The sequence below is a fragment of the Protobothrops mucrosquamatus genome, unplaced genomic scaffold (genome assembly GCF_001527695.2).
Source record: "Protobothrops mucrosquamatus isolate PMUCROS unplaced genomic scaffold, P.Mucros_1.0 scaffold562, whole genome shotgun sequence".
Classification (NCBI taxonomy): domain Eukaryota; kingdom Metazoa; phylum Chordata; class Lepidosauria; order Squamata; family Viperidae; genus Protobothrops; species Protobothrops mucrosquamatus.
In genome coordinates this window covers 412,278-428,629 of record NW_015386865.1, presented here as the reverse complement: position 1 = coordinate 428,629, position 16,352 = coordinate 412,278, and the positions used below count along the sequence as shown (strand labels likewise).

At 37.3% G+C, this 16,352-nt stretch overlaps 1 protein-coding gene across 1 annotated transcript in view; it reads left to right on the top strand.

Annotated features, from left to right (window-relative positions):
• Window positions 1-14,039, top strand: part of LOC107288565 (merlin) — a 35,023-nt gene extending 20,984 nt beyond the window's left edge. The window contains exons 9-18 of the mRNA XM_015817194.2: window positions 357-494; window positions 1,633-1,707; window positions 3,009-3,122; window positions 4,346-4,468; window positions 4,698-4,915; window positions 6,264-6,369; window positions 7,409-7,536; window positions 8,420-8,579; window positions 10,259-10,441; window positions 11,920-14,039. Of these exons, the coding sequence (XP_015672680.1) occupies window positions 357-494; window positions 1,633-1,707; window positions 3,009-3,122; window positions 4,346-4,468; window positions 4,698-4,915; window positions 6,264-6,369; window positions 7,409-7,536; window positions 8,420-8,579; window positions 10,259-10,441; window positions 11,920-11,955 (1,281 nt within the window). The 3' untranslated portion in view covers window positions 11,956-14,039. The remainder of the gene's footprint in view (window positions 1-356; window positions 495-1,632; window positions 1,708-3,008; window positions 3,123-4,345; window positions 4,469-4,697; window positions 4,916-6,263; window positions 6,370-7,408; window positions 7,537-8,419; window positions 8,580-10,258; window positions 10,442-11,919) is intronic.
• The last annotated feature ends 2,313 nt before the right edge of the window (window positions 14,040-16,352 follow it).

Sequence of the window (16,352 nt, the reverse complement as noted above, 5' to 3'; positions counted from 1 at the left end):
GGCAAACAAGGTCATAAAATTGGGTGTGACTCATTTAACAACCACTTTGTTTAGCAGCAGAAATTCTGGTCCCTGTTGTAATCATAAGTCGAGGACTACCTGTGCCATGAATCTGAAACAGTGAAATGTGCATGTTAGGCCAAATTAAGTTGTAATTGGTTGATGTCAGAGGATGAATATATTAACCAATAAAGGAGAATAGTTGTAGCCCTGGGTTGAAATGAGGGGCCCTTGGTGCTCTCTGAGGTAGGTTGTTGTTTTCTTGCAGACGTTTCATTACCCAAACTAGTAATACCATCAATGCTAGTCAGTGCACAAGATGAATACATTGATTTTCACCTTGGACTTCTCTGTAGCAAAAGAAGAATCATACAGACTTCCTGCTTGGGGTAGATGCCAAAGGGATTCATGTCTACAGCATCAATAACCGGTTCTCTCCAAATAAGTCTTTTGAGTGGAGCAGCATCCAAAACATTTCTTATTCTGACAAAGAGGTAGGTGGGTGTGCTGTGGGAATTTTGCTTTGAGATGAGTGGTAGATCTACTGGAAAGAGACTAGGTCAGTAAAGTAGCTTAATTGCTTTTGAGCTAATAAAATTGTGTATTTTTTAAAAAGACAATTTACTGCCTAATTTGATACTTCTAAGTTGACATGGGGAAACACCTAATGACAATGATCCTAACTAGGAGGACCTTAGATGGCTTTATATATTATGCCCTGATCATCTATTTATAGCTATTAATATCTATTAATCTGTTAACATATATTGCGTTTTTATGATTTATAAATTTTGGTCCCTTAAAAAATAAGAACTAAGAATATTTACACTGTTCAGGCCAAAATTAAGAACCACATGTAAGATATGTATTCTAGGGAAAGTATGAAGTTCTATAGCATTAAAAACAACCATTTTAACAAAATAATAAAAAATAGACATAATAGAAAAATGGTTTTATGTTTTTCATAAATATGTAGCAAAATGCAATAAAAATTAGCGATCTAATAGAATCTACTTTTCCTGAAAATACATTATGATTTCTTTCTTAAAATAATTAAGGATTTCAGAGAAGCTAATGTACTAAAACGAGAGAGTTATATAAGTGTTAACTAAACTGATTTTAAAAATACAAATTTTCCTGGCAGGATAAACTGGGGCTGGGAAGTCAGAGAAAGCAAGGGAGGGGGCACCAATCCAGAGCCCACTTCAACCTACATATTTCCTGAAATTACCTAGAATTTCAGGGCCATACTTGATAAAATGGATGTATGGTGGTGATGTATTATATGCTTTTTATTCAGTTCCAATCTCCAAACTACAGTAGGCCTGATCCCTGAGATACCCCACTACATACCTCTCTCATGTTGGCTACAGTTGTTCAACTGTGAATCTCTCACTGGGAACACCCATCCCACCTTGTTCCGGTTTATGAACTAGTCTACTTTATAAAATGCCTTCCTGAAGTCTAAGTTTGAAAGCAACACAAGTAAACTATAGGGTAACAATAAGGACCAATAGATAGCATAATAATAATGGAAGGAAAAAAAGTGGACACAATCTCCAGTTGGAAGCAAGTTTCCTAAATTGCATTTAGTGTATAAATTAAAAAAAAACACCCTCCTTTTTCTTTCAGCTTACAATTAAGCCTATTGACAAGAAAGCTGAGGTTTTCAAGTTCTTCTCCTCACAACCTAAAGTCAATAAACTGGTGAGTCTTTCCTATATAGAAGACTATTTGTTCAGTCCTTGGTGCTCTCTCAGTTGATTGTCTTCATGTAGACTGTTCATTACCTGACTAGATAACATCAGTGTGAGTGAATGTGGGGTTTTCTCCGTTTTTATATAGTAGCTTGCTTTGCCAGTGTTGGTGGGAGTGTGATTCTCTTCTTTCTCTCTCACTTTTGTCCTATTATAAACCTGTTCCATTATAATCATGGCCAAAGACAGTGGCCTCACCATACCAATCTATGCTCGGTTGGAACAGAAATCATGTGGGACTGAATTGCACCTAGACATTGCTGAATGGTTTGATTTTTAGTGAAAATGATTAAAGCCATAAATGATTGTGAGGAAGCAAATGAGGCCATGTTTTTTTTTTTACAGTATATACCTATCTAGACATTTAGATATGCAGGGTAAGACTTGCTCCACTTCCCATAGCTAGGAGAGCCAAGCTAGGTGAGGATTTATTTATCTTACAGGGTTTGTAGACTACTCCAGTCAGAACTGTTTTTGAGCAGTATACAGTTCCTGTCTCTGTTACCCTGATTAAAAATGAAAACAAAAATGCAAAATCTATAACATCCATAAAATCAAATGCACAGGACTGGGAATATATAATAGTCAAGCAAAATAGAACCAACCATTCTCCTCAATTCCTAGGGTATGTTGGAATAGCCAAATCTTTTGAAACTTTCTAAACATCAAAGGGAAAGATCCATTTGGAAGTCCAGGGAATCCCAAAGGAGGGGACAGTGATAGAAAATGCACATTTCTACCTTTCTTTCTTGTGGACCCCCTTCTGGAATGCCTTTTCCCTGGAGGCCAAGCTGATGGTGATTTTATCTGGTTTTGATACCAGTGAAGTCTTGACTTTTAATTCTCTCATTTGGGGCTTAATCTTTACAGCATAATTATGCCCGTTGTCCCTTAAAATCTCTTGTCAGTTACCAAGATCAGTATTCTGTTTTAGATTAATTTATTATTTATCTTTTGGGTAGTGCTGAGCTATATCCAAGTTCTGTATGTTCCTTTATCAACCTAGAAACGTATCAACTTAGAAACATATATGTGTATCTCTCCATTATAACATTCTTAAATGAAAACAGTCTTCTAGGTAATGTCAGGTCCAAGCCAAGTACAGATATGGAGGTTATCAATTGACTTTTTAAGGGCATTCAGGAAATAATAAGGATTACCAGAATTGGATGGCATTCCTATAATACCCTGTTTTTTTAACCCTGTTGGATAACTCCAGGAAGACATTTTTTCTTTTCTTCTTTCTTGCAGATCATGCAACTCTTCATTGGAAACCACGACTTGTTCATGAGAAGGAGGCGAGTGGATCCCATTGAGATCCAGCAGATGAAAGCTCAAGCCAGAGAGGAGAAAGCAAGAAAGAAGGTGACTCTTAGAGCTGGTTCAAATGCTAAAGGATTTCACAAACTTTGAACTCACTTCCAAGCTGCCTGTGTGGCAAACAATGATCAGATACATATCATTATCATTATCATTCTAATGATTTTTGCAACATTATATTGGGTATCAGTCTCACACAAAAGTTAAAGTGGACAACGTACTTGGGACATTGACTAGAATAGAATATTTTATTTGGTCAAGTGTGATTAGACACACAAGGAATTTGTCTTTGATGCAGAAGCTCTCAGTGTACATGCAAAGCAAGAGAATAATGATGATGATGCCAATAAAAGGGGGTAGTAGAGAGATGAGAAGGATAATAATAGTTCTACAGCCATACAGCATGGGGGAATATAGAGTATTTAAATATAAAACAATATTGTGAGGATTAGGTGTTCAGCAAAGGGATGACACAAGGGAAAAAAACTGTCCCTATCTCTAGTTGTTTTGGTATGTAGTACCCTATAACGGCGTCCCGAGGGGAGGAGTTGAAATAGTTTATATCCAGAATGTGAGGGGTCTGTAGTTATTTTCTCAGCCCTCCTTTTGACCGACACAATATACAGGTCTTCTATATTGTGGGTAGGCTGGTTAGAATTATTTTTTCTGCAATCCTAACTATCCTTTGGAGTCTGTACCTGTTATAGTGCTAACTTCCATGTGTGGCCCAAACATACATAAATATTCAATAAAAGCATTATAATAAACTGTTTAAACCTAGTGAAGAGAATCTGAAAGGGCAGCGATATACATTTTTCTTGAGGTAAGTACCTTTTTAAAAGAAAAGTAGATTTTGATCTATTTTGAGTCCCTCTTTGTAAATAACTGTGGGAAGTTTAATACATGGGTTTTCTTTTTTAAAAAAATCAGGAACGGAAAAGGAATGGCTCTTCTTCTCTTATTTCTGATTTTTTTTATTGTATCTGCTATGCAGTTTGCTGTGCAGGTTCGCAAACTCCAGAGAAGTATTCCTGGACAGTAAAAAAAAACACACCCACATTATAAATAAATATAAAATCAATAACTTAAACCTGCAGTTAATTTTTGGCAGATTTATTTGCAAGACAAAGGATAGGTCCCATCCCCTGGGAGGTTACAGTTGAAAAGTATGTATTGTAAAAGGAGGAATGGAAAAACCAGAACAAGGTGAGCCTGGCTGCATTGCGCTATGCAGTTCTTGCACATGTCCAACCTTGCTCATTCCTCAGATGGAGCATCAGAGGCTGGCCAGGGAGAAGCAGCTGCGGGAGGAAGCCGAGCGAGCCAAAGAAGAACTGGAACGACGCCTCTTTGAGGTGGAAGATGAAGCTCGGCAAGCTAATGAGGCTCTGGTGAGCATTGCTCTAGTAATGAAGCCTAGTGGTAGGTGCTCCAAGGGCTTCTGGTCCATTGTCCATTTTGTACAAACTTAAAACTTTTTATTTTATTTCATTTCATTTCATGTTATTATTTTATTTCATTTTATTTTATTTTTTAAAATTTATATGCCACCATCTCACTATCCAGAGAGCCTCTGGGCAGCTTACCATATGAGGTGCTTGTTTTTAAATTCTTCTCCAGCACCGTTCAGAGGCAGCAGCAGAGTTATTGGCTGAGAAAGCTCAGATAGCCGAGGAGGAAGCCAAGCTGTTGGCTCAGAACGCTGCCGAAGCAGAGCAGGAGCGCCATCGATTAGAGTTGGCGGCCTTGAAAACCAGCGAGGAGAAGCGACTGATGGAGCACAAGATAAGGGAGGCCGAGCTGATTGCCATGAAGCTGGTGAAGGAATCCGATCGAAGGTGACACTCTGTACTAGAAACTTAGTTGGTCATTCTGCATATGCTCCCTCAGATGTTTTTGATGAAAACAGGTATACAGGAAGTCCTTGGCTTATGACTGGTTCGCCTGCCAACCATTTGAAGTTACAGCCTACCTGGAAAAAGGGATGTTCCGAAGCTCCAACAGTCAGCCTCCTGCGGTCCTGTGACTGCACTAAACAAGGTCACATGTTTGGCCATTTACAGTGTTCTGACTGTATCACTCCCAGTTTTTAGCAAAACCGTGCCATAGCAAAAAATTGATTTGCTTAACAACCACAGTATTTGCTTTATGGCTGTGGCATTTGCCTAACAACCACTGCCAAAAAGGTCATAAAATTAGGTCAGTCACATGAATGAACCATTTTTATGACTGTCATGACATATGACTATAATGGGCAAGTTCCATTATGGTTATATGTTGAGGACCTGCATTTCTGCAGGTTGCCCACAGCACTGGAGTTAATTAGTCCCAAGTACAAGTTAGAAAAAATGTAATATGACTCTCATGAACTATCATAGGCATAAAAGCTAAGTTCTGGGTTTCAGGTCTTTGTTATGTTCTGATGGGATCACAAGAAAGAAAGTCAGGCCTGGAAGATGAAGGGCTGGGGTTAAGATAAAAGACCAATCCTTGGAATTTAACAGACAGTAAAATGAAATAAAACTTTGTGGGAGAAAGCAGAGGCAAACCACTTCTCGCTTGCTGCAGAAAACTCCATGGATGTGTTTGTGAAATCACCAAGAATCAGTTTTTTTATTTGTGATGCATCTTGATTTTTTGGACTGTATCCTGCTGGCATTCTGGTTCCTGAATGTTAGAGGGATTCTTGGCAATGTAAACAGCAAAAGTGCATATTTATATAAAAAAGTAATTTTAAAATTATATTTAAAGAACTTATAATTGTTTTTAATTGTAGTTATCATTAAACTGTATTTAAATACAAATTAAAATTTAAACAACAGTATTTAAATCCACACATTTTGAATAGTTTTTAAATTGCACAGGAATGTGGAAACAGAAAATAATTACCTCTTCTACTAATCTCCCAATTATTCTCTTAATGATTATGATTGTAATCTTTCTGCGTATGGAAAAAAATCAGGAATTAAAATGGTGAGAGCTTTAATAAACTGAGGCTTATCAGTTACCATGGTTACCTGATACCACGGATTGTTTCAGGTTTTGCTTTTGAGCCATAAGGCAGCCCCACATATCCCATCTATTAACAAAATTGATTGAAGCCTATTGTGCTTTCAGGGCATTAGTTAAGGACTGTCTTTGAGAAATATGGATTGATTTGCTTATGATGATAATTTGGCTTGGTAGGATCAAAGAAGCTGAACATTTAAAACAGGACCTACAGGAAGCCAGAGAAGCTGAAGAGAAAGTAAAGCAAAAGCTTCAAGATGTCAGCAAATTTAACTCTCCTCCTGTAAGTTTTTCTTTTTAATATATGATTGCTTCAGAGATAGAATAACAACAGTGATTTAATTGAATTTATCCTTAAACCTGCAATAGATAGACTCTCTTTCCATCTACTAAAGTTGACTGGAAAGAAAGGAATCATGGGGATTGTAGTATTCCATTAAAAGTATCAAAACATCTTTTAAAGCTAGAATTATGGGACATCTTTCAAGGACTGATTAAAGAGGAAAATGTGGAGTGCTTAGTGCTCTCTGAGTTTGGTTGTTTGCTTGCAGACATTTTATTATCCAACTAAGTAATATCATTGGTATTGATGTTACTGGCAATGTTTTAGTTAGTTGGGTGATGAAATATTTGCAAGCAGACAAGCAAGTTTAGAGAGAACCAAGAACTACATAGTTCATTTTTTAGCTAGGTATTCTCTTCTATTAAAAAAGGGAAATAATTGAAAGAGAGGATGGACGCAGGCGGGGGGGCTGCTGAGCATCTCTGAATAGATATATAATTTAGGGTTTTTTTATTAATGTATACCATATCTGTAATTTGTTTGTTTATTTGAAAATTAATAAAAATTTGAATATATATATATAAAAAAAGGGAAATAATTGAACAGTTGCCAAACACAGAAGGATAAAATGGTAGGTCCCATTACATTGTGTTTGTAATTGATGCCTTCAGGGTAGGCAAAGCCTGAGGCAAACCCAGGAGTCTATTTCTATTAGAGCCTATCCAGTGGTGGGATTCAGCCGGTTCGCACCACTTCGGCAGAACCAGTAGCTAATTTTTTGTTGCCCAGGCCCAGAATGGACTTCCGGAAGCGGCATCCATACAGAGAAATGGTTGTTCACGTATTTGAATCCCACCACTGAGCCTATCCAGTCAGATCTGTGCTGGTCTGTAATTATGCCACCCAGTGGTGTGTTTTTTTCTGTAACATTTTCTGTATCAATTCACAATTGCATAGCACAATCCCACATGTTCAAGACCTATTCCTAAGCAACATAGGATCCAATATCATAACTTTTTGTTTTTGTGGTCTTTTCTAGCATACTGTCAAGTGTACTTCCTCTCCGCCTGCTGACACAAGGGATACCAGTGGTGACAAAGGATTTGTAAAGATGGATTTAAGAGACATTGATTTGAAGAGGCTTTCCTTGGAGATAGAGAGAGAGAGGTAGGATTGTCCTCCTGTAGCTGAAATAAGGCCAAGCAAATTCCAGATTCAGAATATTGGTGGATGGAATTTTATGCCAGAATGGTATTCTTCACACTTTGTACCTTTATTCAGAAACTTATTTTGTTTCATGTTATATACAGTATTGGCATTAGGTATTTCTGTTCAGAATAGAAACCATATCCCAAATGCTAGCAATATTAAGACACCTTACTAGTTTCTGCACATCTATATGAACTCAATGATCTCTTACCATCAGAACAGAAGCTTTACTTAAAATAGACCAAGCTGAGGTAAAGGGTGATCTTTTGAACTTTTTATCTGAAATCTGAGCAAAGGCTACTTCAGAAATAATAAAATCTCTTTCTTTGTGACATGTGGAACAATTCATTTGCACACATTGAGGACTATGCAGCATAAATCTTCCCCTGTTGAAAGCAAGGATGGTGTGTCCTTTCTGTGATTTGATAATCAAAGGCCATGGACTCAGTAGTTACATCTGTGAAAACTCAAAATCTGAGTCTAAATAGGAGTGTGAATATTGAATCTTAGACAGACTTTGTTTGCTAGATTATGAGTATACAACTCTTTTACCTGTAAGAGTCACACAGGTTATCCATCAGTAGTTTGGGAACCTCAGATTTGAGCACTTCTCATCCCAAATCAGGTCATTCAATTTGGGAATTGTAATTGGTCCCACACATGGGACCACATGTGTAAGGTACAGCTTAGTTAGGTTGATCCATTAGATTCTCAGGTCCCGAAATCTGTTCTCTTATAGTCCCAGGTACTAGTTCTGGCTCAGGTACCTGTTTAATTATGTACACAGACCATTTGATTATCTCTACTCTGTTTACTTTTTTGTTTTGTCTGTGCTTCACAGGTTAGACTACTTAGATAAGAGTAGAAAGTTTGAAGATCGGCTAAAAGAACTCAAGACTGAAATCCATGCTCTCAAACTGGAAGAGAAACATGCCGGGTTTCTTTCTCATTGGAACATAATCCTTGACTCTTTGGACCATTCATCAGAGAAGGCATACAAGGTTCCTATATAGTCAAGCATTTCTTTCTTAAATTTGTAACAAATGCATACAATAACCTCATTTTAGCACTCTTTCAGGAGTCAACTAGAGGTGTCTTCCTGGGACTTGCAAGCTTGGTTTAAAAACAATGATTTTTTTTTGTAATATGTCCCTGGATCTGTGGCCGAAATATTTAGGACTGTCACAATGATTCCAGTGATTAAGACCGCGGACAATAAAAACTGACAAGTAGGAATGGATTTCACCTTTATCCAATGAAATTAAGTATTGAAGTTTACTTGACTACATTTCTTAATATATTTTAAAAAGTATAATAACTGCTGATGGTTTGTGTTAGAAAAAGTTTACTTTATTGAGCGATTAGCTCTTTTCTCATGTTGAAGGAAGCAAACCATCTTAAAAACAAATTGGTCTTAGTCATATACAGATTAAAAAGATTTTACTAACTAGCCAAACTGGTTTGACCTAAAGTACTTTAACTGAGTACAATAGAAGTTGTTTTCCACCAGATTAAACTTTTTAAAATTTGTTTCTCTTATTCTGTATTAACCAACTGCAGCATTTCAGGTTCAGCTGAAGGAGGCTTTCTTAATCCCTGTATCTGCTCTTTGAAGCAAGAAAGACCAGGCACTGAGCTTGATAAGTCTTGTGTATTTTAGCAGGAATATCAGTAAAGGGTCAAAACAAGGCAGAGCCTATTGCCCCATTCTTATTTTCTTTGTCCTTAGCCTTAAGCAAAATCCCCTAAGCTCTCAGAGATCTCCACAGGATGTTTTTCTTATCGTCTCCACTAAACTATTTTCTGATTTAGAAATACTTTTTCTTCTGTATATTTTCATATCTCTAAGGTAATGTGGCTAAATGTAATGTGAGCAAAACACAGGATAGTGAAGTAAATTGGCTAACATTTAAACAGCTCTCCCCAACAAATGGACTTTTATAACAAAATGTTTTAAAATGATTTCTAAATAATACAAGATATATACCCAGCCCTGAGACATGGAGGTTTCTCTAGGCTAGGATTCTCCCATACTTGTCCTTTTACCTGTGCTGCGTAAATCCTTCCCCCAATTTCCTCTTCTTTTTGAAATACACAAATTTGGAGCTGGAGTTTGCATTGTCATGTTTTGAATGGCAGTTCTATCACCCAATCATCCCAACTTGTGAAATTAATCTTTTACATTCTTCTTATGCTGCCGAATCCTTAGGTAACTACTCTTTCAGGGAGAGTGACTAATTGTACAGTTGTTTCTGTGGTTTATCTCTATGAAGCTGCTTTTAGAGATGCTTCAACCTGATCGTTTTTTGAAGGTGACTCTCCAGAAGAAAAAAACACTTGAATGTAATAATAGGATTCTTGAATCTAATAATAGGATTCTTGAATTTAATAGTAGGATTTTTGTAGAATCCTGAGTTGATTTTATGTGTTATCCAAGCCAATACAATATTCCTAATGTTATTCATGGACATTACATAATACATGTTCTGTACTTCAATCATTAAGACTTCTGGAAATAATAATTTGTGAATTTCACACTAAAGCACTTCAGTCCTTCATAAAGGGACTATTTCCAGGCCAAGAGAGTTAAATTGGATTCATGCTGGCTTTCAAAATGTTTAGTGTTATCCTGAATTAACTTAAAACCTCAATTAATGGTTAATGTACTGCTTTTTAAAAGGCTCCTGTTTGGATGAAAACCCTTGAAGGAGACCTGTTTAATAATCTGCAACAGTCCTTTTCACCATCATGCCTGCTAAACGTGATTGAGAATACCATGCCCAGTGCAGCAACAGAAAACTCTTTTCCAACCCATCCCCTGGTTATCAATAACGTGGGAACAGGACACCAAAAGCACATTAAGGTAACCGGATTTGAATTTCATTTTCTGTATTCCATATCATACAATGTCCTAATTACCAGTCTTTTTCTTGGATTATGTGTCTTTATCTCAATGAAGTATTTATACAACAGTAGGTTCTCAAGATCTAAGTTAGCCCACTGATTTGAGCTTTTGTTCTAGAAGCCACACGGATGCTTTGGGATACTTGTGAGCTGGACACAAAGTGTAGTTATTCCTTGTTCCTTATCTTCCATGTGCCATTGAATTTGGAGGTACCATTCAGCTCCTGGATCCAACTGACTGATCTACTCCCTGTCAGTCAGTCAATAGAGGTAGTCCTCGATTTACAACAGTTCATTTAGTGACCATTCAAAGTTACAACAGCACTGAAAAAAGTGGCTTATGACCATTTTTCACACTTATGACCAAGCATCCCCATGGTCATATAATTTACATTTGGATGCTTGGACAGCTAGTTCATATTTATGACGGTTGCAATATCCTGGGGTCATGTGATCACCTTTTGCGACATTCTGACAAGCAAAGACAATGGGGAAGCCAGATTCACTTAACAACCATGTTACTGACTTAACTTCAGTGATTCACTTAACAAATGTGGCAGGAAAAGTCGTAAAATGGGGCAAAACTCACTTAACAAATTTCTCACTTAACAACATAAACTTTGGGCTCAATCGTGGTCGTTAAGTTGAGGACTACCTGTACTGACTTACCAGTACTGTCAAAACAAGTATTAAAGGGGGAAAGGAAAATGCTGAGTCAATATGATAGTCCTGTGATCAGAATTTTTAAGTTCCGTGTAATGTCAGACTTTTTTCTTCTTTCTTCGCAACTCATTTTTGAAATGCTATTTTTGCCAAATGAAGCGATTTCAAAGCTAGCACATTTTTTATTTAAGTTGGCCCAATATAAATTTTTAACTTGATAAATGGAGTTACCTTCTATCTCTGTGAGCTATTGGATGAGGGGAGAGTACAGCATTCCATGAAGGGAAAGAGGAGGAGGAGAGAGAGAGAAAGAGAGAAAGAATGCCTTTTTCAAATACCAATCACACCTGTTGTATGTGAACATTTTTATTGATCCATTATACAACTATGGTTTAGAAATGATTTCTTCACTTCTTGGCTGTAGGAAGTGGTGAAAGATTCCTTTTTATTCCTGTTCCAATAACAATTTTGGACTGCTTCTTTATATAGACTGATGCCCTTTTTTAGCAGCATATCATCTTTTATTCTGTACTTTTAATATGTTTCAACAGTGCTTTTTTTGTAAAAAAAAAAAAAAAAGGTGCTGGAACTCACACATGTCATTCAACCCGCCTTGCCTACCCTACAAGGTTCCATCCAAGAAAGGTGCCGGAACTCCATTCTGGGCGTTCTATGACAAAAAAAGCCCTGTGTTTCAACTCCTCTGTTCCAGTTATGTAGTCTATTTGTCTTAAACCCAAATATCTTTCTTATACTTTCTTTATGGCTTCTTAGGTGCAACAACACAAAACAGATGTGATCTATATCTGAAGCACTTTAAACAGAATGATCAGTTATCCGACTCAAGTTATCCATCCAAAGATTTCTAGACTACTTTCATATTCTGGAAAAAATGCAGCTCCTGCTTAAAGCATAAGAATGGAAACATTCCTTTTTGATTTCTAGGAACTGGTGCTCATATTCTGATATAGAAATAGGCAATACTAGCCAACCAGAGATCTAAGTCTGCAAGTCTAATACATCTTGCTATATTTAATATATTGTCTTGAAAGTAATTGAACATTTCTATTGGGTTACCTGAAGATTTGTCATGCCAATGTAAGTTTGTAAGAAGAATCTTAAGAAATTCAAACAGATCTAGTCTGTCTGTTCCCAAAATCAGCAATTCTATTAAGTTACTTGGGAGTTAAGAACTAAGTTGTATATTCATTTAAGAATTATAAACAAGTTGATGTTAAATTTCATTAAAAGCAATGGGATATCACAATTAACTAGATTAAGGGCCTGTACATTTAGGATTTTTCATAAAAGTGAAAATGTAAATTTATGACTGTGAATATTTTTATTTTTGTAAAGTGTTCTACAACTATTATTTTCATGTTTTTCTATGATTAAAGGACAAATTTTAAATGCCCAAATCTGTTTATTAAAATAGAATCAGTGGGCATGCTATATATGTCCTTAAGCTAAAACTGTTTGTGCTTGTTTCACAAAATTCTTTTGCTGAAAATTCACATACTGTATGCTCAAATGTAAACATATTTATTGTTCTGGCATATAAAGAACTGCAGCCAGTTTTAATTATTACAACAGGAGTTCCTTCTGAGAAAACAAACTTAGGACTGGGCTGTTATTTAACTTGTAACTCATCCTATGATGAATGAGGCTCTATTTTTATTTTTATTTTTTTACAAAAAAAATGAGTTTGGAATAAGAAATAAGTAACGGTAACAATAAGTTTATTTTAATGTCAGTATCTAAATAAAAAGTCTGTTTTATGTTTCTTAAAATTCAAAGCAACATAATCTTTCATCAAAAATTTTATTCTCTTCCTGTGAGAAGATGGCAGGAAAATAAGCCAATTAATAAGGCTAGAAATAGGTTTAGTTTCCCTTACAAGCCAGCCTAAACAAAAGACTGCTGTTGAAGCTTTCTTGGCACTGGTGTTCTTCAATTATTTGATTCCAGTTGACATGTCAACTGGCTGTTTCCGATCATAGCTTGCTCGTGGTTTTTTTCTTACAGCAGCCATGCTTTCTTGCAATATTACACACATAAAAGCTTCAAATGGCTAGACAGAAAACAAGTCATTTAACATTCAACAGAGCTGCCATTTCTACTATGTAAGTTTGTAGTACCTGACCCAGGAGAATAAAGCCAACTTCTAAACAGAATGCATTTGGTACATGCTTTGTGAGCTGACTCATTGAAATAACACTTGGCCTTCACTTTTTCAGTTCATCCTCTGCTCCTAGGTTAGGTGAGAGGAGGGTTATCTTACTGGGAGGATATTAGCAGCTGTCAAGCAACCTTATATCATTTTATCCCAATACTCAGAATTATAGCATTGTGGTTATCTGTGGTTATCTTTAGTGTCACTTACAAAAAAAGTGATACTGGAAGTCAATTTCTGAATTGTGGAGGTAATGTGGGAATAATAACAGTGATGACACTGGAAAACATTGTTGCCTAAATTAGTTTTTTAAAAGGGAAAACATTTGTCCCTATTGCTTAGTTGCTCATATTCTACTTAATGAAGTTAAAAGCCAGTTGCAGAACTGAAAAGCCAGTTGCAGAACTGAGTTAGGGCCTACAATGAGGACTAAAAATCAACCTGAAGAGTCTCTCTGAATTGGTAGATAGCTTCTCCCAGCATATATAGATAGACTTGACCATGCTGGCTATTAAATTCTAGGAAATGCAGATACTTGAAGGGCACTCAGACGGAAAAAAATAGAGTAAAATATATGGATGAAACAGTAAGGCTTCCATGAATTTGAGCCAATATACTTGATGGGGAGTCAAAAAATTATGAGGTTCTGGAAGAGAACACAGTTCTTTGCTTCCCAGATAGGAGAAATACAACTCAAAGATGATCCTGCTATATAATAAAAATAAAACAATAACAATAATGTTGGAAGGGACCTCGCAGGTCATCTGGCCCAACCCCCTGCTCAGGCAGGAAACCCTATACCATTTCAGACAAATAGCCGTCCAATCTCTTCTTAAAAACTTCCAGTGTTGGGGCATTCACAGCTTCTGGGGGCAGGTTATTCCACTGATTGTTCTGACAGGCAATTTCTCCTTAGTTCTGGGTTGCTTCTCTTTGGTTAGTTTCCATCCATTGCTTCTTGTCCTGCTTTCAGGTGCTTTGGAGAATAGCTTGACTCCCTCTTCTTTGTGGCAACCCCTGATATATTAGAAAACTGCTATCATGTCCCCCCTCGTCCTTCTCTTCATTAGACTAGACATACCCAATTCCAGCAACCGTTCCTTATGTTTTAGCTTCCAGTCCCCTAATCATCTTTATTGCTCTTCTCTGTACTCTTTCTAGAGTCTCAACATCTTTTTTACATTGTGGTGACCAAAACTGGATGCAGTATTCCAAGTGTGGCCTTACCAAGTGGTATTAATACTTCACATGATCTTGATTGTATCCCTCTGTTAATGCAGCCCAGCACTGTGTTGGCCTTTTTGGCAGCTGCAGCACACTGCTGGCTCATATTTAAGTGATTGTCCACTAGGACTCCGAGGTCCCTCTCAGTTACTACTATTGAGCAAGGTACCCCCTATACTATACCTGTGCATTTGGTTTTTCTTGCCTAAATGTAGAACCGTATTTTTTTCATCATTGAATTTCATTTTGTTGGATAGTGCCCAGTGTTCAAGTCTGTCCAGATCCTCCTCCTTCCATCTTCAAATTTAGAAGAAATCTGTAAAGTTTCTTAATCAAGTTTTCATCTGTTTTTAAGAGTATTCGATCAAATTCTATCTGTTCTATCTGTGCCTAATGTTCAAGTCTGTCAAGATCCTTCTGTATCTTAAGCCTATCTTTTGGAGTGTTGCTATCCCTGCCAGCTTGGTGTTGTCTGCAAATTAGACGAGTTCCCCATCTATCCCCTCATCCAAATCATTGATGAAGATGTTGAAGAGCACTGGGCCCAGAACAGAGCCCTGGGGCACCCCACTACACACTTCCCTCCATGTAGATGCAGTTCCATTGAGGACCACATGCTGAGTATGGCTGGTCAGCAGCTACGAATCCATCTGTCTAATCCACATTTTTCTATCTTATCAAGTAGTAGGTTGTAATCTATTTTATCAAATACCTTACTGAAGTCCAAGTAAATTATATCCACAGCATTCCTCTGGTCCACTAATTTTGTCACCTGGTCAAAGAATGCAGTAAGATTTGTCTGACATGATCTGTTTTTGACAAACCCATGTTGGCTTTTGGTAATGACTTTGTTTGCCTCTAGGTGTTTGCTGATTCATTGTTTATCTTTTCCAGAATCTTCCCAAGTACTAAGGTCAGGCCGCTAGGTCTGTAGTTTCCTGGATCCATTCCCCCCCCCCCTTTTGAAGATGGGAATTACATCAGCTCTTTTCCAGTCCTCTAGTAGTTCCCCAGTGCTCCAGGATCTTTGAAAGATATAGTTCAGTGGTTCTGAGATCACATCTGCCAGTTCCTTGAGAACCTTGGGGTGGTCCTGGTGATTTGAACTCATCTAATAATAATAATAATAATGATAAAGTTGGAAGGGACCTTGGAGGTCATCTAGTCCAACCCCCTGCTCAGGCAGGAAACCCTATACCATTTCGGACAAATGGCTGTCCAGTTTCTTCTTAAAAACTTCCAGTGTTGGCGCATTCACCGCTTCTGGAGGCAGGTTGTTTCACTGGTTAATTGTTCTAACAGTCAGGAAGTTTCTCCTTAGTTCTAGGTTGCTTCTCTCTTTGGTTAGTTTCCACCCGTTGCTTCTCGTCCTGCCTTCAGGCGCTTTGGAGAATAGCATGACTCCCTCTTCTTTGTGGCAGCCCGAGATATTGGAACACTGCTATCATGTCCCCCCTCGTCCTTCTCTTTGTTAAACTAGACATATCCAATTCCAGCAACCGTTCCTTATATGCTTTAGCCTCCAGTCCCCTAGGCTGGACAGGTGCTCACTTACCATTTTCTTGCCTATCTTAACTTGTGTTTCTAATCTGTTTTTTACAGTATTGTTTTTTTTATAGGTTGAACTGTTTTTTCCCTTTGTGTAAAGATATAGAGTCTGGCAGATATATTTTTCGTCTTCCTTCTCCCTCATCATTTGCTAACATATAGCAGAGTCATCAAGAAACACAAGTTTATGTATCCATGCCACATAAGTGGAGGCTACAGGATATTAGAGAGCTTATCACAAAAAAAAAAAAAAGTCTGGAGG